The 24,631-nt window shown below is 48.3% G+C and overlaps 1 protein-coding gene across 1 annotated transcript in view; it reads left to right on the forward strand.

Moving 5' to 3' along the window:
* The window catches only part of Abcc1 (ATP binding cassette subfamily C member 1 (ABCC1 blood group)), a 151,980-nt gene that overhangs the window by 102,977 nt on the left and 24,372 nt on the right, over positions 1-24,631 (forward strand). Inside the window, exons 13-19 of the mRNA XM_075942117.1 lie at positions 8,908-9,054; positions 10,173-10,260; positions 12,329-12,404; positions 14,180-14,306; positions 16,033-16,209; positions 18,756-18,923; positions 21,100-21,283. Of these exons, the coding sequence (XP_075798232.1) occupies positions 8,908-9,054; positions 10,173-10,260; positions 12,329-12,404; positions 14,180-14,306; positions 16,033-16,209; positions 18,756-18,923; positions 21,100-21,283 (967 nt within the window). The remainder of the gene's footprint in view (positions 1-8,907; positions 9,055-10,172; positions 10,261-12,328; positions 12,405-14,179; positions 14,307-16,032; positions 16,210-18,755; positions 18,924-21,099; positions 21,284-24,631) is intronic.

Raw genomic sequence — 24,631 nt, forward strand, 5'->3', positions numbered from 1 at the left:
ACCTCTGCCTCCTCCAGACAATTAGCCCTAAGTCAGTGATTTGGATTTGAAAGTTTGAAATGGTCCAAAATAAGACTCAAAGGAGGACGTTGAGTTTGACTGACCCACTCCTAAGAGAAGTAGTGAGGTAACATTACAAACAGAGAAACACAAAAATAACACTGATAGAAATGTACCACCAGTATGGCACATGAAAAAGAAACCAGGAACCAGAAAGGGCTGATGGAATGTCGCCTTGGGGAGTTTCGTATTGCAAAAGACATGACCTGTGTTTCCTATTCAATCTAAGGGATCCTCTGTCCCAGTTCAACCAAAAGGGACCCTGTGTCTCAGTTCACCCAATGGGACCCAGTTGTCCCTACCAAGTGAGTCCCAGATGTCTCACGGCACCCACATGGCTGAGGTGCCTCTAGTGTCTAGCACATCTGCCAGGCAAACCTTGGTCTCCAGATTCAGTTAGCTTGAGTCTCCAAGAGGGAAAGAAAATCCTAGACCACAGAACAAGGAACAGAACAGACCAAGACAAAGAGTGGCCACTTCACTTATTGGCTGGCTGGGTTATTAAACTCTCAACGTGATGAGAGTCTCTGGGTGGCCTTCCTGGGCAATGCACCAATTGTCAGGGTCTGAGAGAAGCCCCCAAAGAAGACCAACAGCCATATATGCAATAAGAAGGGCACTTTATCCTAACGTTGGGGTTGTACTTGCTGACCCCCAAAGAAGGTCACAAGCTTCTTTTAAGCAGAGTTAGGGGGGAGCGGGCAGTGGTGGCGCACGCCTTTAATCCCGGCACTTGGGAGGCAGAGGCAGGCGGATCTCTGTGAGTTCGAGGCCAGCCTGGTCTACAAGAGCTAGTTCCAGGACAGGCTTCAAAGCCATAGAGAAACCCTGTCTCGAAAAACAAAACAAAAAGAAAACCCAAGCAGAGTTAGGGGAATTCCAAAGAGGAGGGATTGATCTGGGGCTGACTAGTAGAGGAAAGATTAGTGTGGGGCCTGATTGGTAGAAGGTCCTAGTGGTTAGGGATCTTCTAGCAGCAGGGTAGGGAAAGCTGTCTTTAGCCTGCAGAAGTTTCTGGGGGCATTTGCTGAGCTAGCAGAAGGGCTTTGGGGGCCTCCTGAGCCAGCAGAAGGGCTTGTGGGTATGTTTGCTGATGGTCACCCATAAGTTGTGGTTATCATGAGACCTGCTTGTTCAGCTCTGTCCCGTTTCAGTGAAATGAAAATAAGGTCTGGTCTCTGTCAAGGCTCTGATCTGTTGCCCCCCTCACCCCCAGCCCTTCTAGCCGTTTCAGGCTTAGAAGCAGATGTGGTGCTGGAGCAGAGAGTGCTACATCCTGAAGGCACCAGGAAGTAGATTGAAATACAGGGTGGTACCCTGAGCATAGGAAACCTCAAATCCCACCCCCGCACTGACACACTTCCTCCAACAAGGCCACACCCACTCTAACAAAGCTGCACCTCCTAGTAATGGCACTCCCTAGCACCCATAAACTGGTAACAACCTAATGCAAAATGCATTTAATTCAACTTCAAAAGTTCCCATGGTCTATTACAGTCTCAAACTTATTTCAAAGTCCAGTCTCTTCTGAGATGCATGGCAATCTCTTAACTGTAATCCTTCTGTAAGACACACACACACACACACACACACACACACGCACGCACGCACGCACGCGCGCGCGTACAGAATTTACATTACTATTCCAAATTGTAGAGAAGGGAGCACAGTGAAGAAATAAATGGTAGACCAAAGAAAGATCAAAAACCAACGGGGCAATCTCCAAACTCTGTATCTTTATATCTGATATCGAAATGCTCTTCGGATGTCCAACTGCTTCCAGCTTTGTTGACGGCAACCTTGATAGAACGTGCAGTTTCTAGGCTGCAGGTTCTTATTTTCAAAGATCTTTTTCCTTTGTCTACATTCCAAAGCCAGAAAGTACTAGAGAGGATTCTGGACCTTGCCCCTTGGTTTCTGGCTGGGTTCAGTATGTAACCTTTTTACGTGCTGTGACAAAAATCTCTGAGAGAGACAACTTATGGAGGAGGACTTAGTTTGCTTCACGGACACCAGTGCACTGTGGTGCTGAGGATTGTGTTGCATCTGTGGCGGAATGGGAGCTTGGCTTTCAGTATGGCTTGCTCCCATCCTAGTGGATCAGGAAGCAGGGCCAGGCCTGCTCTGGAAGCTGATATCTGCCAGCCAGGCCTGGTGTCCTGAAGATTCCATGTCCTTTCCAGACAGTGGTACCTGCTGGAGAGGTGTCCCAACACATGAGCCTGTGGGACATTTTACCCTGAAACCAGAGCAGCAGAGAAGGCTGAAAATGCTGGGCCTCCAGATAGTCAGCTGAACCTATTGTCAAGAAACAGTTGAGGCCACTTGTCAGCAGGACTCCGGGCCCCCTGCAAAGGGCCTCTGCCTTCATTAGGAGAAAGGATGTGGTCTGTGCTGCCTTTCCACTGCAGGCTCCTGCTTCAAGGATGGGTGGTGTTCACCTGTAGTGATATAGAGAGGTGGAAGGCCTTGCCTCTTGTTCTGGGCTCAGAGCCTAGTGTCTGTCACTTGGTGCTCTTTTCTAAGGCAGAGTAAAGCACACTCTTAGGTGATCTGTGAGCTGCTTGCTCTTATTTGGCCTGGACCTTCTGCAGAGTAATCACCAGCCCCTGGGATAATGACGACTGCTCTACAGGTCAGAGCTTGCCATGTTATGCATGTCTCCAGAGCATAGGGCCTTGGCATAAAGTATCCGCACAGTACCCATGTGTAGGTGCATGAATGAGTGAGCAAAAGTTGTATTACTTCAGTTCTATCATCTGACAGAAATCTGACTTTAGCCCATCAAAATCCCAGCAAAATTCTTCAAAGACCTCAAAAGAACGGTACTCAACTTCATATGGAAAATGAAAAAACCCAGGATAGACAAAACAATCCTGTGCAATAAAAGAACTTCTGGAGGCATCACAATCCTTGACTTCAAACTCTGCTACAGAGCTACAGTACTGTAAACAGCTGGGTACTGGCCTAAGAACAAACAGGAGGACCAATGGAACCGAATAGAAGACCCGGATATCAATGCACAAATCTTCGAACACCTGATCTTTGATAAAGAAGCAAAAAATATCAAATAGAAAAAAGAAAGCATATTTAACAAGTGGTGCTGGCATAACTGGATATCAACATGTAGAAAAATGAAAATAGACCCATATCTATGACCATGTACAAAACTCAAGTCCAAATGGATCAAAGATTTCAACATAAAGCCAGCCACACTGAACCTTATAGAAGAGAAGGTGGGAAGTACATTTGAACACATTGGCACAGGGAACCACTTCCTAAATATAACCCCAGCAGCACAGACACTGAGAGAAATAATTAATAAATGGGACCTCCTGAAACTGAGAAGCTTCTGTAAAGCAAAGGACACGGTCAACAAGAAAAAACGACAGCCTACAGAATGGGAAAAGATCTTCACCAACCCCACATCAGACAGAGGTCTGATCTCCAAAATATACAAAGAACTCGAAGAAATTGATCAACAAAAGAACAAATAATCTAATAAAAAATGTAGTACAGACCTAAACAGAGAACTCTCAACAGAGGAATGTAAAATGGCTGAAAGACACTTAAGGAAATGTTCAACATCTTTAGTCATCAGAGAAATGCAAATCAAAGCAACTCTGAGATTCTATCTTATACCTGTCAGAATGGCCAAGATCAAAAACCCTGATGGCAACTTATGCTGGAGAGGTTGTGGGGAAAAGGGGACACTTCTGCATTGCTAGTGGGAGTGCAAGCTGGTACAGCCCCTTTGAATGTCAGTATGGCGATTTCTCAGAAAATTAGGAAATAACCTTCCTCAAGACCCAGTAATACCACTTTGGGGTATAATCCAAAGAATGCTCAATTGTGCCACAAGGGCATGTGCTTAACTATGTTCACAGCAGCTTTGTTTGTCATAGCCAGAGCCTGGAAGCAACCTAAATGCCCCTTGATTGAAGAATGGATAAGGAAAATGTGGTACATTTACACAATGGAGTACTACACAGCAGAAAAAAAAATAATGACAGTTTTAATTTTGCAGGCAAATGGATGGAGCTAGAAAACATCATTTTGAGTGAGGTAACCAAAACACAGAAGGACAATTATTATATGTACTCACTCATAGGTGGTTTTTAAACATAAACCAAAGAAAGCCAGCCTACAAACCACAATTCCAGAGTACTTAGACATTTAGAGAACAATGTAGGCAATAAGAGAGACTTACATAGATATAATCTACATGGGAAGTAGAAAGTAGAAAAAGACAAGATCTTGTGAGTAAATTGGAAGCATGGGGACCTTGGAGGAGGGTGGGGGGGGAGAGACAGGGAGGAGAGCAGAGAAATATGTAGAGCTCAATAAATATCAATAAAAAATGTATCAAAAAAGAAATCTGACTTTAAATGCTGGAATGTCCAGGCCTGGTCCCACCTGCCTGCCAGTCTCAACCACTATTCACTACCAAACACCACTCCAGAGAACCGGCTAGTTGTGTGTATCCCTAGATCTTGATGCTCAGAGCTTCTAGACCTGCGTTGGTTAATAGATGATGGCTGTTTGTGTGACCATCACTTCCTGTAGAGCATAGGACTGTGGGTCTGACATGGAAATGAGAGCACACATGAGTAGAAGAAGGGATAGACCAGTGACAGAGGATGACATCTGCAATGTAGGTCCCGGGGCTGGCCAGGACAGGCTTTTACACTAGACCACTTGACTTTAGTTTTGTTACTATTACAGTGTGTGTGTGTGTGTGTGTATACATACATGTGCCAAGCGCACAGGCCATGGGGGCATATACAGAGGTCAGAGGACAACCTGTGGAAGTAGGTTCTCTCCTTCCACTATGTATTTCCCTGTTGATTGCCTTTGGCGGGTTACTTCGTCTAGGGTTAGTAACCCGCCTGGCAGTCAGTTATTCCAGGGTCCCGGAGAGGCACTATCTGTAAGATATGAGCTAGGAAAGAGGAAGGGGGCCATGCTAAGTTTGTCAGAGCCTCTGTTTATTAGAGATGGGGTACAGCTTATATAGGGTAAAGAGTTGGGGGATGGGCACAGGGGCCTGGGCTCTTGCCATGTGGTTCACGTTGGTCACATGGGCCGAGTTGGTCACGTAGCCAGGAGGTTACCTTCGGTGAGGTCACCTAGGCCAGGAAGTCACGAGTTGACACACCTAGTTCTCTAGATAGTTTGGAATGCGGGGTGGGTTCCGCTAACAGATAGCTCTCATTAACAGCCAATTTGGGTGTGGGGTAGGCTCTGTCAATAGAATGATTCCTAACACAATTAGGGGTGTGGGGTTCTCTGCAGACTCCCCAGGGTGATGGTTCCTGCAATGATTTTAGGAGGAAATTGGCTCCTGACATTTCCCAGGGATGGAACTTGGGTCGTCAGGTTTGGCGGCGAGTGCCTTTATCTGCTGAGCTCTCTCGCTGGTTCCTCTTAAGTTTCTTCATATCTGAGAAATGCCCCCATGTCAGCATATAGCTCCACACTTTTCCCGTAGGCAGCAAGCTCAGCAGTCATTTTCATTACCTAGTAGGAGACTTTATACCCACAATCCCTTATTCCCACTAATTTTGGCAATCATCAATCTGTTTCCTGTCTCTGGAGAGTTGTCTGTTTGAGGTGACTTTCCATTTCTGTCACCCAGGGTGTCATTTCTAAGTTTCATTCATGTAATAGTATGTTTAGGCATGCCATTCTTTTTCTTTTTATGACCGAGTAATATTCTAGTCTCGTGGAATTTTTTGAGGATTTTGAGCAAACACATTTGCATGAGGGAGAGGGATGGGAAGAGGGTGATGGATCATTACTAAATTACCATTAGATGGAAGCACAGCACCAACAGAATAGTGTCTGGTCCATCTGGAAAATCTAGAGTAAAAAATATGTTTTTCCTGCAGTGGAGAGAGAAGTGATTGAGGGATGCATGACCTGAGTTCGTGCGTCAAAGCTTCACATGACACCTCATTATTATGTACAATTAAAAAATTATTTTTATTTTATGTGCATTGGTATTTTGCCTGCATGTATATCTGTGTGAGGATGTCAGATTTTGGAGTTACAGACAGTTGGTAGCTGCATGAGGGTACTGGGAATTGAACCTGGGTCCTTGGAAAGATCAGTCAGTGCTTTTAACCACTGAGCCATCTCTCTAGCCCCTATTTACAGTTTTTAATGGGTGAGTTAAAAAAATAAGTTTTAATTAGACATAGTGACACACACCTTTAATCCCAGCATTTAGTAGGCAGAGGCATATATATCTGAATTTAAGACTAGCTTCTTGTATATGGTGAATCCCAGGACAGCCAGACTACATAGTAGGAACCCGTCTCAAAAACATAAAAAATATAATAAAATAAGGTTAAAAACATATATAATATGGCTCAAATCTAAAACATAATCTTTGAGGCTTCCTTGTATATCCAGGGTACTGAAGGGGCTACCCTCTGGAACCACCCACATGATCGATTTGGTGGCTTCTGGAGCTCTGCCTTCCTTTTTGGCCACAGAACCCAAATAGTTCTTCCCTGTGTCTGCTGACAGGCAGAGCAGGAAGCAGGTCTCTTTACTGGTTGCATCAGACCCAAGCTTCTGGACGTTATGCCCAGTCTGTGGGGACCCCAAAAGATCACCAGGGAGACTGATTTACTGAAATGCAAAAGCAAGGTTTATTGTGTGCACAATATAAGCCAGCAGGGACCTCGTCAAAGCAACTGGTGCCCCAGCAGCAGCAGCAAGAGGAGGTACCCGCCCTTCTAGAGGGCATTATTTAAAGCTAAACCCCAGAAAAGTTACATTAGCAGGGTGTGGTGATGGGTTCAGTCCTGATTGACTGTGTCTAGGGGCTTTTCACAAATTTTATTTTCCAACCACGCCTGTTGCTTGTCAAGTTTTCTTATCAGCTGACCTTCAGGTGGGGACTTTCTGCCTGCGGTTATCTGTACCCTTAAGACGACTCCCCTGTTACTTTTGCCCCAGCCATTTCTGAGGACTGGAATGTTTTATAGGAAATAGCTTACACAAGATACAAGATGGAGGTGGAGGACAAAAATGGAGGAACTTTGGTTCTTCACTGGCAGGGATGGAGTCCTTGTGAACATGGCCAAAGGGACCTGGCCAAGAGTGTAAGGTGAAATAAACCAGGTGACCCTATAGGATTTGCACCTAGCACTTGCCTTGGCACTCTTTGTAGGTGTGTCAACTCCACGCCTTATATTGGGCCACACAGTTGGTGTGCTCTGGGTGAATAGGGCCACTGGCTCCTAGTGTAATGGTTTAAATAAAAACGCTGCGCTGCCCCCAAGTGGTGGCAGTGGGCAGCGGGCCATGAGACCACACTGCAGTTCCCCGAGTGGTGGTGGGTAGCGGGTCCTGAGACTGTGGCAGGCCATAAGGCAGCTGGGTCCCAGAAGGGAGCCCCTGAGTGGCCAGCAGACCATGAGGGCCAGCGGGTCCTAGGCACGGAGAGACAGACCCATAGTCACACTATGCAGAGAGAGGTGGAATATTTATTTAGTGGGTTATGGAAGGGGAAAGGGGAGAGAGAGAGAGAGAGAGAGAGAGAGAGAGAGAGAGAGAGAGAGAGAGAGAACGAACCAGAGAGAGGGGAGGAGAGGAACCAGGGCAGCAGCCACCTCTTTCGGAGAGGGAAAGGAAGAGAGCTCAGGCCTGAAGCAGAGGGAGTGGGGCTTGTCTCTTAAAGGGACAGGACAGACCTGTCCCTAGGCATTGAGATGGCGTAGATGTGCATGGCTGCTCCTGCTCAGGTTATGCCCAGCCTTTTGTAGCTCCAGGACCAGGCTTGTCTCTCTGCCATATATATGCTTTTCCGAATTGCTTTTGGTAGTTATGTCCTCGAGGACCCCTCCCCCCAAGGGACCCTGTGGCTACCTATTAGATGGCACCAGGATGTCTCCTCTCTGAGCAGCAAAGGCAGGACATGGGGATTCATAGTCATCAGGTACTTATCCCCTGTTGAGCCAAGTCACTCTCTGGGATTGTTCAGGACTTTTCTTTCTCCAGACAAAGAATGAAGTTAACTACCAAAAGACACTACCAACTGTTCTTGAAGTGTGACCAGTCTGCCAGACTCCATCCTCACTGCTGGGACTTCTGACTTTCGTTGTTTTTGAAACTGGGTCTGTTATAACCCAGGTTGGCCTTGAACTCCCTCTGTAGCTGGGGATACCTTATGTTTCTGATCCTCCAGTGGCTGTTTTGCTTTTCTGATCTTCAGGGTGAACCCCAATTTCTGTCTCTGAGTTTTTATTAATCAAGCTTCACTCCTGGCTCCTCTCCAGTGCTGGAATTGCAGATATGCTCCACTCTAGCTGGTTCATGCAGTGCTGGGGTGAGCTCAGAGCTTCATGCAGGCCACGAGTGCTCTTTACTCCCTGAGCTGCAGTTTTGTGCTGTTAGGAATGGACTCCAGGGCCACCTGCATGCCAGGAATACTTAACCACAGTGACCAGGTGTTTGGCTCCTGATTATCCATCCTTCTGGTTCATTTATTTTTATTTTTTTTATTTTTATTTATTTATTTTTTTTTGTGACAGGGTTTCTCTGTGGCTTTGGAGCCTGTCCTGGAACTAGCTCTGTAGACCAGGCTGGCCTCAGACTCACAGAGATCCGCCAGACTCTGCCTCCCGAGTGCTGGGATTAAAGGCGTGCGCCACTGCTGCTTGGCTCTGGTTCATTCTTTATGATACAGGAATGCTGCCTCTGCACCTGCCCCTTTGCACCCTTCTTGGGCTTTTTACCTTTTAAGCCTCAAGGAGAGGTGTGACTTGACTGAATTCCCCTTCTGGGGATGGTGCAGCCATGACTTCTTCATTCAATGCTTTGCTCTGTTTGCAGGTGGCTCTGTCGACCTTTGCTGTCTATGTGACAGTGGATAAGAACAACATCCTAGATGCAAAGAAAGCCTTCGTGTCCCTAGCCCTGTTCAATATCTTGCGCTTCCCACTCAACATCCTGCCCATGGTCATCAGCAGCATTGTGCAGGTGTGTATTGGACAGAGGGGGCTGGAAGGGTAACACCGGGGCTCTCAGAATCCTCCCATGGTCGTCAGTAGCATCATGCAGACGTGTAGGGGACAGTGGGGACCAGGAGTGGGCATGGGAGCTGTCAGCATGGTCATTAGCAAAATTGTGCAGGTGTGTGGGTGACAGGGAGCCAGGAGGGGAATGGAGACTCAGGGCCATGGTACACACAGATTCCTCAGTGTCATTTGGACCCAAACTGCCCCCCTGATTGACTGACTGAGTAGCCTTTTCAAGTAGCTCATGTTGCTGTGTTGTGGAGGACCCAGTGGGGTCCCAGCACAGCTCCTGTTTCAGCAGTCTGCAGTCATTTGATTCCACCCTGAGAAAGAAACAGAATGCCTGGCTTTGTAGCCTAGGTTGGCCTAGAGTTCAACTCTAGCCCAGGCTGGCTTGGAATTCATATTCTTTACATCTTGGCCTCAGAAGTTCTGGGATTAGGAGGTATGGATTTTTACCTCAAGACTTACCTTTTAATCTCAGAGAATCTTTCTGGAATATTCTATGTTCCTATGGCCTCTTTTAGCTGATATTTAAAAAACACAGGTCTTAGCCTGCTTCTTCAATTTCATATTCTGCGTTTGTGTCCTGATCCACTCTTTGGAATCTCTGAGGATGTCTCTCCCTTTCCCTCTTTCTCTTTCCATCTATCCCTCTTCTGAACTGAAGGATTTCTTTTTCTTTGATTTTTTTTTTTGAGACACGGTTTCTCTGTATAAGAGCCTTGCTGTCCTGGAACTAACTCTGTAGACCAGCCTGGCCTTGAACTCACAGAGATCTGCCTGCCTCTGCCTCCCCAATGGTGGGATTAAAGCTGTGCACTACCACCGCTTGGCCTGAACTGAAGGATTTTTAAGCAAACTTACACCTTTTGCCCATATGCACTGCATCACGTGTTGTCTGTCCATAATTAGGTCCCAGAACTCAGTAATTTGTTGAAGTCAAACTGCCAGCGTTGAGGTTCTTCCTTCCCAAGTCCCCCTGCATGAGGCAGTATGCCCTTCATATGCTGACTCCTGTGGGCACCAGGTGCAGGCTGGCAGGTGTTAGGGTGACACACCCTGTGTTTGCTTCTCCAGGCCAGCGTCTCCCTCAAACGTCTCAGGATCTTTCTGTCTCACGAGGAGCTGGAACCAGACAGCATCGAGCGGTGGCCCGTCAAGGATGGTGGGTGCCTTTCCTCTACCCACTTTGAGTCCTTATCCTGGCCCCTCCAGGACCTGGCTTTGCCTACAAGACCCTGGGCGGGCTAGGCCTCAGCAGAGGGGACAGGAAGAGGCTTTGCTGTTTTCTTGTCCTTGCCCTCCTTCACTGTGATTGAGAACTTTGGGCTTTTCAACCAGGGCATTGGTTCTTCTTAGGTGAGGAGTAGCCCAGTTTCTGCTTCTGCCTGTGTCTGTGCATTCAGAATTTCGTTTTCCTCATTGGATCTTTCATTGGATGTTTTTAATTGATTGATTAATTTATTGCTAGGGATTAAACACAGGACTTCACACATAGCTAGGCAAGTGCTCTACTATTGAGCCTCTGTCTACTTTTTACTTTTTGAGACAGGGTTTAAGTTGCCTAGACTGGCCAAATATTTGATCTTTAGCCTCCTGAACAGCTAGGTGTGCAAGACTGTGCCATTAGGCCCAGCCAGGTATCTTATGGATTTTTACCACTGGATTTATTTCATAGACTAGTTGATTTTTCTGGCTGGCCCCTGAGCTGGGATCTTTGCAGTTACTGCTGGTGGCTCCAGCAGTGGTGAACCTTTTCTGGTGTGTTTATATAGTTTGAACACACAGTGTAGAGCCTTAGAGTAGGAGCCAGGCTCAGCCTGGGCACCCAGCAGGTAAGTTTGGGGCTGAGATTTCCCGAGTACCTGCTCTACTCTCAGCCCTTGTTCTCAGGCCTCTTTGTGCATGTGCCCACTACTGCAGTGGTCCAGGGTGGTGCCACCAGCAGGCTCAGAGAGACTGTCCAGCTGGGAAGTGATAGCACTGGGGTTCAAACTTATACCCTCTGGCTCAGAGCCCAGTAAACAGGAATGAAGACAGTGTCTGGCCATCGATGGTGAGGTGTATGTAGTGCCAGGAGCCTAGTGGGCGTATCACCGGTGACTGCTGTCCTTTGAAGGTTATCAGTGGGTGCTTGAGGCTCACAGTTCTTGTTGAGGACAGCCTGTGGGTGCTGAGTAGTGTGCCTGACATCTCCCTACCACATATCATAGCAGTTATCCCAGTGTGACAGGCAAAATTGTCTCCAGGCATTGCCACGTATCTCCTTGTCCCTTTTTGAGAACTGTAGTCCGAGCAGGTGCTGGAACTCTGCTGTTCAGTTTTCCGCTGTCCTCAGGCTCTTTGGGTGTGGGAACACTGTGGACTCCCAAGCCAAGACAGCCATCAGAGCTCCTACAGCCAAGCTGCGCAATTCTCTGCAAGTGCCACTGAGTCAGGGCCAGTCCTGCTTCTGGGTGTCAATCACCGTGCAGCCTTGTCTGTCTGTGCAGTGTGACTGCTGCAGCTTCGGGCTGGTTCTTGGAGAGGCACAGCCTACTTCCTCTTCTGTGAGGGTGCAGCTCCCACCTCTTGGGGAGCTGCAGGTAGTTTAATTTAACTAACAACCTCCTCTTACCAGGGGGTTTTGTCTATGGAACTTACCTCAGAAGTGTTTCTGGCAACTTTAAAGGTGGCTGTTAATTCGTGGACTTAAAAAAAAAGAAGACAGAAGTAAAAGGAAAACAAGGGGAGACAGTCAATGGAGCAGGGCAGAACCATCAGGAATTCGAACCTTATAGTGTAGGCATTGTACAAGTCCCCTCTCCCACACCTTCCTGTTCCCTAGCAGGTTTCCCCTAGATTGTTTTTTCAGTTGATTGTCCCCGAAGTTGTAGAAAGATTGACCTTCTGGGAGGCGGGCAGGGTGGAATGGCTAAGGGAGGGGAGCAAAAAGCAAAGCTGTCCTAGAATCCAAGAGTTGCAGGGTAAAGGCTCTAGCTTTAAACTAAACGACAGCCTAGAACCTGGAGTGTGTTGATGGGTGTGATGGTAGTTACCTTGGTGGAGGGAGGTTTACATGAGGGTACAACTCTTTTTTCCTTCCACTTCCAGTCTGAGGTCAAGGAGGGTGACCTCAAGCACTGAGTAACCAGTGAGGGTCCTCGGCTTCTGCAGGAGACCAGAGCAGGACATCTGAATGTGTGCCTGTTGCCATGCGTGATTCCTAACATATTGTTTCTGATGTTTTCTAGGTGGGGGGATGAATAGCATCACTGTGAAGAATGGAACGTTCACATGGGCTAGGGGTGAATCTCCCACACTGAATGGGTAAGCCTGGGAGGCAGACTCCCCACCTCTGTGACTCTAACTTTTGTCTTTCTGAGCCTCAGTTTACCCATCTGGAAAAGGGTTCAATTACAACTGCTTGGGCTGTTGTGAGGAACAACTCAGAAGGTTCTTGGTATAGGTGTCGCTTCTGATTGTGACAGGAAGTCATGCTTCTGGGTCACAAGAATTGGGGTTTGGGGAATTGAGAAGACCTCAGGAGCCCGCAGAACTCTGCTGTTAATCTGAGTTGCCCCATGCTCAGACTTCCTGCATACCTCCTATTGGCCCAGATTGGGCTTGGTGCTTCTCTCTGAGCCAGTGACAGTGCATGGAGGCACAGGGTATTCTGGTGTCCAGGCCGGGTCCCTGTTGAAGCGTTCCTGTCTTAGCAATGCCCTTATCTGTCTATAACATACCTGCCCTGTCCCTATTCCCTGGACACCTCTTTTGTGCCTCTCATTCACTGTGACTGTGCTTGCTTAGTGATCTAATCTCCTTAAGGAATCCAAAATACAAGGCCAAGGGGACTTTTTCTGAGCCATTTTTGTCCTTTGTGCCCTGAACAATTCTTTTCTGACGTGGCAGTTTGCCTGCTGTATTTTATCAATCACAGAGCAGACTCTTCAGAGACAGAAACTTCCTTTCTACTTCTAACTACTCAGGGTGTAAGATCTTCCTTAGGACTGACTTAAATCCTGCCTGATTCTTTTGTAGTATCTCTTTCCTGTGCCTGTACTGCACTCCCCACATCCTGGCACTCAGGGTCCCTGGTCCTTTCACCTGCCACTTTGAATCCCCAACCTTTTATGTTTAACCTTTGCCTCCCCTTAGCCTGTAAGAATATCCTGGTCTCCCTTGGAAGAAGGGAGGAGCTGCCTCCCTGGGTGCCCTGCACAGGGTGGTCCCATGTCCCTGCCCCTCACAGTGCAGCACAAAAGACTCAATAGCCGTGAGTGGTCTAGGGGCTAGTGAGATTACTCAGTGTGCAAAGGCATGAATGTGGCCCTCAACCCGTGTGGCAAAAGCTTAGCATGCTGACACCCATGTCCTCCCAGCACTGGGGAGGCAGAAACAGGACCAATAGCCAGTGAGAGACTCTGTCTCTAAAAACAAGGTGGATGCACCCGAGAAACACCTGACTTGCCCTCTAACCCACTCACATGTTTGCCTACACAAAAGAATTGAGTAGTTGATGCATGTGGTTTGCCCAGGGATCAGAAGGACCTCTGCCTGGGGGCCTGGGATGCCTGTGTGCCCCACCTGAGCATGAAGGCCAGTGTACCGAGCTGTCAGCTGCAGGAGACATGCTAGTCTAGCTGTAGAATTTATAGCTCATGTTTCTGCACTTGGTTTTAGGCAGAGCCTCACTATGTAGTCTTCACTAACTTAGTGAAGTTTGGCCTCAAACTTGTAGAGATCTGCCTCCTGAGTTGTGGGAGTTCAGCCCCTCAGAGTCCTGAACATTCTTCCAGGCCTGGCCTGTCACCCTGGTATTCTGTCCTCTGGATTTTCTCAGCCAGTCCCAGGTGCCTGAGAATTTGAGTTCAACTGAAGGGGGTTTGTTGTTGGGAACAGTGTTGTAAACCAAGAGGTGACTGCCCTCTGTCATCTCTTGCGTGACAGCCCTTGGGCTCTGTGTTGGCCAGGCTTCATGATGCATTTACATTGAGCCCCTCAGGCCATGGTCCACCTTGCCGCACAGACTCACAGCCACCCTCAGCAGCTGGAGAGCATAGGGGACTGTGTGATTCAGGCTCCTCATTGTGTCCTTGCAGCATCAACTTCTCCATCCCTGAAGGAGCTCTTGTGGCCGTGGTGGGCCAGGTAGGCTGCGGGAAGTCATCTCTGTTGTCAGCCCTGCTGGCTGAGATGGACAAGGTGGAGGGACACGTGACTCTCAAGGTAGGATGGGGCCAGGCTGGGGAGAGATGGTCTGGGAGGAAGGCTCAGCCCAGTGTCTCTCACAGACTGTCCAAGGGAGCAGCCCCCCATTCTCCATTCTCTCTGCTCCTCTAGGAAGGCAAGGTTTCAGTGACAGCCACTCCTTGCTTTGCCCCACCCAGCTCTTCGTCTAGTGTGCAGTGTGGTAGCTGCTCAGTGAACAGGCTGTGAATACCCAGATACGCTGCAGAGGAGAGAGCATTTGTGGCTCCCACCTTCTGAATTTGCCTTATTTCACTTCATGTGGTGATCTCCAGCCCTAATCATTTTCCCTACTGAATACTACTCCTGTGTGTGTGTGTGTGTGTGTGTGTGTGTGTGTGTGGCTGGAAAGCAGAAGGGGGCCTGTTGGAGGGAGGGGCACTAGGGTGAATTTAACCAAAGTACCATGATACATCTACCTGAAAATGTCAGGACGGAGGGAGGGTGAAAACTCCTCCACTCTCACTTCACCCTGTAGCTTCTGTTGATGGAACCTTCTGGCTTCTTTCTCTTGAATCTTTGTGTCTCATGCTGTAAATAGGATGTAACCAGTGCTGATTGATGTGGCCAGAATAATCTCAGAGCCTGGTCTACGAAACACAGTTTGAATCCTTAGTGTTAGCTGAGTTCTTAGAATGGGCCTGGAGGGGAAGAGTGTGGAATTAGAGATTTGAGGTGCAGCACACTTGAGCTGAGCTGAACTTTGAAGCGTTACAGGCTGCTAAAAGAAAAAGTCCCTTGAGCCCTTCCCACGAGCACCTTTTTCCCTCTCAGATCTTTGCCTGCTGTGCAAATCAGTTCCTTACAGCAGCCTCTGGAGAGGCCAGAGAGGAAAAACAAAACAGAAAAACAAAACACCAACTATTTTACTTTAGCCAGCCTGGACCTGTCTGTCCCCTGCATCCTCTTCTGGGAACTCAAGTTTGGGGATGTGGACTTCAGTCACTGTTTGCTTTCAATTCAGATCCTTTCTTTGCTGATTCGGTGCCCTTTTAGACATAAGTGGACAGTTTCTGGGTCCAGGCAAATACCTGTTGCTTATGAATGTGTCCTGTTTTTCTTCCAAGTAGTGGACAGGCAACATGAACAGGGTTGACAAAGGGAAATTGCTCATCATGTTTGGGTATTGATGTTGCATTGTGTTTCTTAATTCCTGGGTTCCTACCATCCCAGGCACTGATGTTTCCAGTCCAAGAACTATTTGTAGTTGGTAATTTCAGAAAGTGTATTGAAAACATTAGTTTTCCCCATGTTTTGGAAGACACGGCCTGCAGCTGAATATCTTGTGAGGTTTACAACTGGGTGTCCTGACAATTAGGGCTCATAGGAGCTGGAGTGTTAGAATAGCAATTGAATCATTTTTCTCAAATTTTAGATCCAAATTTAGGTCATTGATTTCTGTTCCCTTACTTTAGAACCCTCTGTGGCATTTCACCGCCTTTTTTGATAAAGGTGGGCATGAAATCAGCCCTTTGTGAACTGGTCCCCTTCACCTAGTCACCCATGTCCAGTCAAGCCAGCCTTTCTGTACCTCGAAAGAACTGGATTCAATTTCTTCCTTGTCTGTGATTTCCCCTGGGTCAATGCCCTTCTCTTCTTGCCCTTGCTGTGTGTTTTAGGAGACCGACTCTTTTTGCAGCCAGGTGTACGCTATTATCTTTTCATCAAGTCTGTCTGTCTTTCCTCTCCACTACCTGCCACACAGGGCTCTGTGGCCTATGTGCCCCAGCAGGCTTGGATTCAGAACGACTCTCTCCGCGAGAACATCTTGTTTGGGCATCCCCTGAAGGAACGCTACTACAAAGCAGTGCTGGAAGCCTGTGCCCTCCTCCCAGATCTGGAAATCTTGCCCAGTGGGGACCGGACAGAGATTGGTGAGAAGGTGAGTTATGGCATGGGTACAGCATGTCACTGTCAGCTGCTGCTGTGTAACAAACAGATATGCACTTTGTCAGAGCCTTTCACATAAAATGCTGTCCTCCACCTGCTGTCTCCAGCCTGTGGCTCTGCTCCTTTTGCCAAGCTCTGTGGGTTTGGTAAGGGTCTATCCCGTCTGGCTCTTGGTGCTGTGGTCTGAGTTGAGGTGTCAACAGCCTCCCAAGTGGCATCCTTTCAAATAGTGATTCAGACTCTTAAAAATAAAAAGGTGTGCTGTGCTTTTCCCAACACAGCACAAGACACTAGAGGTTATTCCCTCATCAGTCATCCAGTGCACCTTGGGGGTGTGTCTGTGAGTGACGATGCAAACATTGCACCTTGGGGGTGTGTCTGTGAGTGACCATGCAAACATTGCACCTTGGGGGTGTGTCTGTGAGTGACGATGCAAACATTGCACCTTGGGGGTGTGTCTGTGAGTGACCATGCAAACAGCTCTGGACTAGCTGACACCCACTTCTTCACTCTGCTGCCATGCTAACATTTTTAACTTACGTCATCTGAACAGCAACTCATGTGATCCCTGATGGGCGGCTGACAAAAGGGAGGCTCAGAGAGGTTAGGGGACTTGCCTGTGATTGAGTCACATAGCAAAGAGACAGAGGTTCTTACGTCCCTCTTGCCACCTGTTGCACTCCCACTTTTGAAGAGGGCCTTAGGTGTGTCCCCCAGTTCTGTGCAAGTGGTTGTCCTGTGTATGTGCTAGGTCTGCAGTCACAGTGACAGGGACCTCTCGGGAGAGCTGGATTTGTGTGCTCCCAGTCTCCAGCCAAGATCCATCCACCTTGTTTATTTGATACATGATGTCTTTTACAGGTTGGAGGTGTTAACTAAACTGAAGGGTCTAAGTATTGTGTGGGATCCAAGGCAGGATTGCCAGGGTCTCCAGGACCTCATCAGCCTTGCTCCATTTTATAAATGCTGAGATCTAGTACTCGGAGACGCTGGACTGTTCCCTTGTGGATAACTCAGCGTGATGTGTGGTTCACGGGGGTCAGAGACACAGGAGAGCAAGCTTAGCCTCTGCAGTGGGCTCAGTCTCTGTGAAAAGCCTTACCCTTTGCCTCCCAGCATCTTTATCTTTTCCCTATATTTACACTTTAGCTAGTAGATTTCCATATCTCAAAACAAACCGAATGAAGTTTCCAAAAATACAACACCAGGTGCAAATGCCTGATTCATGAGGTACCATGGTTTTCCAGGTTCCTTCTAAACCAAGTTTTGCATTGACTTTGTATCCATGGGAAACTTTCAGACAAGATTCACATAGGGCAACAAAAGGTGTCTGTAACATATAGGATGGATTAGAACTGTGTGCCTACTCCGGAGCTAGGCCAGGTATGGACCAGTGGGAGTTACTTGCTAACCCTCTGGTGCCAGGCTGGCAGTAATTTCTGCCACAGTCCCCCTCCAGCTTTAGTGTCAAAGTCTGGAGGGAGTCAAGAATTGACTAAATCTTGGGTACTACATCTGCCTTCAGGTCAGTAAGCTGTGTCCAGGGGCCATTGGAAGGGACCTTTGTAGCTGGACCCATCATCCCAGAATGCAGGAAGCTGAGGCAGCAGAATCATGAGTTTGAGGCCACCTTAGCAAGACCCCATCTGAAAATAAAATACAAAAAATGGCTAACAGTGTGCCTTAGTGGTCGAGCACTTGTCTAGTATGTGCAAAGCCCCGAGCTTCATCCCTAGCACTGCAAAGAAAAGATAGGTGTGTTGAGACCAGCCTCAGCACAGGAAGACAGTGTGTCTGGGCAGGCGCAGGGCTAGCCTCAGCACAGGAAGACAGGGCAGGCTGCACAGGAAGGGAGCGTCCATCTTTACAGGTTTGGGCAGTTTATTCAGTAGGTGTCATGTGGCCATGGTGGTGGTCGCTGTTGTGGTCACGTGGTCATGGTGGTGGTCACTGCTGCTGCTCAGTGCTGAACCCTGCCTCCACACTACTGGCTGGGTCTCAGCACTCTGGCAGCAGTCAGCTTCTCTGTGAGGCTGCAATAGGAATAGCAGCTCAGAGTGAAGCGCACCACAGATTGGCTGCTAACAGCAGTGATGTCATCTGCAGTGCAAGAATATAACAGGTACACAGAAAGTAGTATCTTTGCCACACCCACTGTGTCTTCTACAGATGCTTCTGTAGGCTGTCATGAGCTGCCGCCACCTCCTCTTTCTCGTGGCACTGGAGACCAGACCCAGACCATTGTGCAGCCAGGCACTTGGTCTGAGCTGCATCCTCAGCGCTCTTTTTATGTTTCACTTGAGATGTTGCCTAGGTTGGTCTTGAACTTGCCATCCTCCTGCCTCAGCCTCTGAGTAGCTGGGCCGATAGACCTATGCCAGCAGACACAACTGTCTGCTTCCCTTCTCTGAGCATTTGTTGGGGGTCAGGCACCCCACTCAGCAGCTCTTCTGTCCCCACTCTTGTTTTGTATGGTTCTGGGGTCCCTTAGGATTGTTCAGGATCCCAAGATGCCCACTCTCCTCACTGTCTTCCTAGGGTGTGAACTTGTCAGGGGGCCAGAAGCAGCGTGTGAGCCTGGCCCGAGCTGTGTACTGTAACTCCGACATCTACCTCTTCGACGACCCCCTCTCGGCTGTGGATGCACATGTTGGGAAGCACATCTTTGAGAAGGTGGTTGGTCCCATGGGCCTCCTGAAGAACAAGGTATCTTCCAGGACCAGGATTCAGTTAATTGGCAGTGCCGCTCTGGACAAGTCCTCAATTCTTGGGCTTGCCTTCATGCTTTGTGTGTGTGTGCTCACGTGTGCACAATATGTATGTGTTTTAGTTAGGGTTTCTGTTGCTGTGACCAAACACCATGGCTAAAAAGTAAGTTCTGGAGGAAAAGGTTGATTTGGCTTGCGTTCAGCATCGTTATTCATCACTGAAGGAAGCCAGGACAGGAGCTCAAACAGGGCAGGGATGCAGGAGGTGATGCAGAGGCCATGTTTTACTCAGCCTGTTTGATCTCTCTCTCTCTCTCTCTCTCTCTCTCTCTCTCTCTCTCTCCCTATTTTTTTCGAGATAGGGTTTCTCTGTGTAACAGTTCTAATTGTCCTGGAACTTACTTTGTAGAACTGACTGGTCTTGAACTTACAGAGATCTGGCCGCCTCTACCTCCCTAGTGCTGGGATTAAAGGCATGCGCCAGCATTGCCTAGCCAACCTGCTTTCTAACAGAACCCGGTGCCAGCCTCAGGGTGGTACCACCCACCATGGTCTGGGCCCTCCACAATTGGTCATAATTGAGAAAACATCTTACAGCTGAATCTCATGGAGGCATTTCCTCAACTGAGGCTCCTTCCTTTCTCATGACTCTAGCGTGTGTCAAGCTGTCACACAAATCAGTATGTACTGGTGCGCATGCATGTATGTATGCAGGTAGAGACCAGAAATCAACCATGGGTGTCCTTGCTCAGGCACCTTGTTCTTTAAGAAAAGGTCTCTTCCTAAGATAAGGTCTCTTCCTGAACCTAGAGCTCACCGATTAAACTATGTTGCCCCAAAAGATCCTCCTGTCTTTGCTTGCCTGGTAACAGAACTACAGGAGTCTGCCACCATGTCTGCCTTTTTCACATGGATTCTGGGGATCAAATTCAGGCCCTTGTGTGACAAGCACTTTATGAACTAACCATCTGTCAGCTCCCCACAGCAGGTATCTTACCAGGTCTTTATAGGATGAGTTATTGTCCTCACTTGAATCCATTTCCTCATTGGTTAAAGGACCTTTCTTCCTCATTCCTTCCCCGTGGAAAGCAGGGCTGAGGCTGAGGGTGGAGCTTGGGGCAGGAAGGTGACTCAGCCAGCCTTAGCCAGAGAGGATACAGAGGCTGTAATCCTGGGTTTTGTTTTGATTTTTTTTTTTAAGAATGATGGAGGAACATACTGGTTCTTCCGGATTATAAAGTAGCAATGTGTGTAGGAAGGAATGCTGAGATTTGAGGAAAAACAGCAAAACCAAAGCAGATATTCCTACCCTTTCCCTTAGAGATGGTATGCTATGAGTATCAACTTCTAAAGAATGGCAGTTAAAACCTGGCTCTTGAAGAAGAGACTATCATCTGTTGACAGTCTGTACACATGTATTTGTTCAGCATGCCAGCACAGGCAGAACTGCGCAGCATAGACAGGTTTTGTGGTGGGTTTGTTTGAGTGGAAAGATAGTGAAAGTTACTGTGCAAAACACAAACATCAGAGTCAGGCATGGTGGAGTACACCTGTTAGCTCAGCACTGGGGAGGCTGAGATTAGAGGGTTGGAATAACCTGGCCTACATAGACAAGGGCTGGAGTTGAAGCCCAGTGGTAGAGTGCCTGCTTCAAGTGCACAGGACTTGAATTTAGTTCTTAGCACTGCAAACACAGTGGGACTATCAAATGCAGATTTGTGTGGTTACCTCACAGTTCCTTCATCTACACTCTTGGGTGGTGTTTGCCTCCCTCTTAGAGTGTCCTATTCAAATGGTTCTTCCCAACTCTCTGAATTACCTTCTCTTCACACTGCCCCCTCCAGCACTGGTTCTAGCCTGTGGTTCATTTTGTCTCCTTCTCTGGAGTCCAAGAAGGGCTCTGCTGGCTTTGTCCCCTGCTGCTTCTGCCTGACACAGGGTGCGCCCTCCAGAGAGAGACAGAGAGACAGTGAGAGGGAGAGAGGAAGGGAGGGAGAGAAGGAGAGAGAGGAGAGAGAGAGATATTGTGTATGTGTGGTGTGTGTGTTCCCCCAAAACCATTGAACCTGAGCAATGCCACTGGGTCCCAAGATCCAAACTACCTCTAGTATCTACAGGGCTGTGACAGTTTCCTTCATGGTGCTGATGGGGTCAGGTCTCTGCTTTGCTTATAGACACGGATCCTGGTCACTCATGGCATCAGTTCCCTGCCCCAAGTGGATGTCATCATTGTTATGAGTGGCGGCAAGATATCAGAGATGGGTTCCTACCAGGAGCTGCTAGACCGGGATGGGGCCTTCGCTGAGTTCCTGCGCACCTATGCCAGTGCTGAGCAGGACCTGGCCTCAGAGGATGACAGTAAGGACGGCAGGGGGACTTTCAGGAACTGACTCTGATCATCATAGCTGCTTATGGGAGGGTTTATCTGTGCCCCGGGGGTGCAGTTCATGAGAGTATTGGATGACAAGCACATTGGGCTTTGGGAGACCGACAAATGGATAAACCTGCTTAACCTTGCAGGTCAGGTAGAAAGGGTTCTCAGCGCTTGACACCCAGGTACACAGGGTTGGGCTTTGGCTTTGTGAACTCAAGATTAGTCTCTGTCCTTCCTGTAAAGTACTTTCTCCTCTGGACTTTAGACTCCTCAATGGCTAAAATGGGGACAATAGGGCTGGAGAGATGGCTCAGTGGTTAAGAGCACTGACTGCTCTTCCAGAGGTCCTGAGTGTAGCGAGCAGCATAGAGCCACACCTAATGGAGATGTATAATCAACTCCTATGGCTAAAGTCTGACTTATGCCTGATCACTCAGCTGCTTGCATATGCATGGGCCTATGGGCAGTGCCCACCTGGCAATCCGGGATTGGCAGCCCATGCCTACTTAAGGGCTGTGAGAGGTTTGCCCGAGGAGAAAGAGAGGAAGGAGAGAAGGGAAGAGAGAGAGAGGAAGGAGAGAGAGAGGGGAAAAGAGAGAGAAAGTGAATAAAGTCCTGGAATAAACTGCAGTGAGAAGAGCTCCGGTGGTCGCGTCATCCTTGGTGGACGAGGTGGGGCGTGACACCTGAGTTCAATTCCCAGCAACCACATGATGATTCACAGCCATCTGTAATGAGATCTGGAATCCTGCAGTCATACATGGAAGGAATGCTGTCTATATAATAAATAAATAAACAAATCTTTAAAATAAATAAATAAATAAAATGGGGACAATAATAATTATAGTTTTCTCTGTTCCCAGGGGCCTGAGTTCCAGTGACAGCCATGATGTAGCCCAGAAAAGCATGAGGCTCATAGAGTGTGGACACGCATAGTGGCCATGTTCCTCAGAACTTTGTGGCTCAGGGCCCCTCCGTAAGACCCTCCTAGCTGTGTCTCTGTCCCTGCCACCTCCAAAGAGCAATGCAGGGCCAGCCTGGCATGTGCTGGTGATTAGTGTGGTCTTGGGTATATGGGACATCCTGCGTGCTTAATAACTGTAGCTGTATTGTTTCCCCTGGTACATGACACCGCAGACCTGACTGTTATAGCACCCCACCTGTTGTCCTGGGCCTGTGCTGTTGGTACAAGGTTTATGTGCCAGTTGAATCTGCCCCTGCAGACTTGGTTGCTGGGGGACTTAGGAAGCTAGACTCCAGCAGCCTCAGTGACTAGCAGATTGGGGACCATCTGCAGCCTTCTCAGGTAGCCTCCTATTCTATTAATCACACAGGCTCTCAGAGGACCCTCTGGTTAGCTGCATCTGGGGAGCAGTGGCCGCAGTTGACAGAGATGATGCCAGCTAATGCCTGCTCTACAGCCCACAGGGACACCCCTATGAACTGCTTTGGTTACAGTTATTGTAAAATGTCTGAAACTTGTTTGACGACCCCCCCATCTAGCCAGATCCTCTCTGGGACATGCATGCTATCCTACACATCCCAGGTAGATCTTTGGAATATGGCCCTCAGATGGCCACTCCCGTTGCATAGTTTCCCAGGGGTAAAACTCTCGTCAGAGGCAATGAATGGGAAACCTGCAGGTGGTAGCCTACAGTCCTAAGGGCTGGCCTGAGACCTTGGTGTCACTAAGAAAAATGTTTTTGCTGTCCATTTACCTGGCCATTTGAGCATTTATGGAGCACCTACTGTATGTGAAGTGCTTTTGCTTTCTCAGGTCCTATCTTAGTTAGGGTTTCTATTGCTATGATGAGACACCATGACCAAAAAGCTCTTCAGCATTGCTGTTCATCACTGAAGGAAGTCAGGACAGGAACCCAGACTGGGCAAGCTCTCAGAGACAGGAGCTGATGCAGAGGCCGTGGAGGGGAGCTGCTTCCTACCTTGCTTTCCCTGGCTTGCTCAGCCCACCTTCTTAAAGTACCAAGGACCAGCAGCCCAGGCATGGCACCACCCACCATGCTTTCTCACTGTCTGAGAAAATGCTTTACAGCTAGATCTTGTTGAAGCATTTTCTCAACTGAGGCTCGCTCCTCTGAGGACTCCAACTTGTGTCAAGTTGACCCCAAAACCACCCAGTGCAGGCCCATATTACACTCCTTCCCCTGAAAGCAATTCCTGTGTCAGAGCTTTGAGTCTGGAAGTTGGCTGTACAGTGTGGGGCTGTGCTGTGCTCAGGTCCCTCTCTTCACATTCACATCCTTCACCCCTCCTTCACCCACAGGGTTCCTCTCGCAAAGTGCTGGGGCTCCAGGCATGCACCGCCATGCGTGGTTCACAGTCAGGTCTTTGTAAAGGAAGCAGTAAAGTGGAGGTTGGGCCACCTGATTGCAGGGTGACTCACCTCAGACATTGTCACAGTCTGAGGCTGGGGGTGAGGGCTTCACATGGAACTTAGGGGGAGAGGTTCAGGCTTGGGGACAAGATAATATGAAAATCCCTCTCTTAGTGAACCCTAAACTGTAGAGGTAGAAGACAGATTTATGCAGTCAGGATTCAGCATAGGCTCTGGGAGCCTCTCCGAGGCACTGATAGACATGGGGAGGAGCCAACCCAGAGACTATCTAGGTATGTGCAAAGGCCTCAGGACGAGGCTATTGAGGACAGATCAGGTTAGGCAAGGGAATTGGGGTAAGAGATAGGAAGTGAGGCAGTGAGCTGCTCACCCTTCAAGGAGGGCCTTGAAGGAGTAGTTTTGAATTTTAGTCTAAATTTAGTGGGGAACTCTATTATTGTTCATTTTTGTTTTAAGTGTATATGTAAATGTGAACTTGAGTGTAAATGTGAGTACGGTGTGCAGGAGACCAGAGAAGGAGTCAGATCCTCTGGAACTGGAGTTAAAGACAGTCGTGAGCCACTGTGTGGGTGCTGAGAATCAAACCCAGTCAGTCAGTGCTCTTAACTGCTGAGTCACCTCTCCTGGCCAAGCAGGAAAACCCTCAAATCCTTGAATGTCAGAGAAGAGAACTCTGGTCTAAAGGCGACTCACATCTGGTCTCTCATGTGGGAGGAGTGAGGCCCTCACCATTAGGGTGTCATGGAGGTTGAGACAGGTCTCGCTATGCAGTCCTGGATGGCTTGGAACTCTCTGTGTAGATTAGGTAGGCCTTGAACTCAAAAAAGATCCATTTTCTTGGTGCTGGGATTAACGACACGTTCTACCATGCACACCATATCATAATAGTTTTTAATAAATGTTATATTAATAAGATGTTAAGTGTGGTAATGCACACCTGCAATCTCAGCACTTGGGAGGCTCAGGCAGGTTGATC

This window comes from Microtus pennsylvanicus, chromosome 11, assembly GCF_037038515.1.
Source record: "Microtus pennsylvanicus isolate mMicPen1 chromosome 11, mMicPen1.hap1, whole genome shotgun sequence".
NCBI lineage: Eukaryota > Metazoa > Chordata > Mammalia > Rodentia > Cricetidae > Microtus > Microtus pennsylvanicus.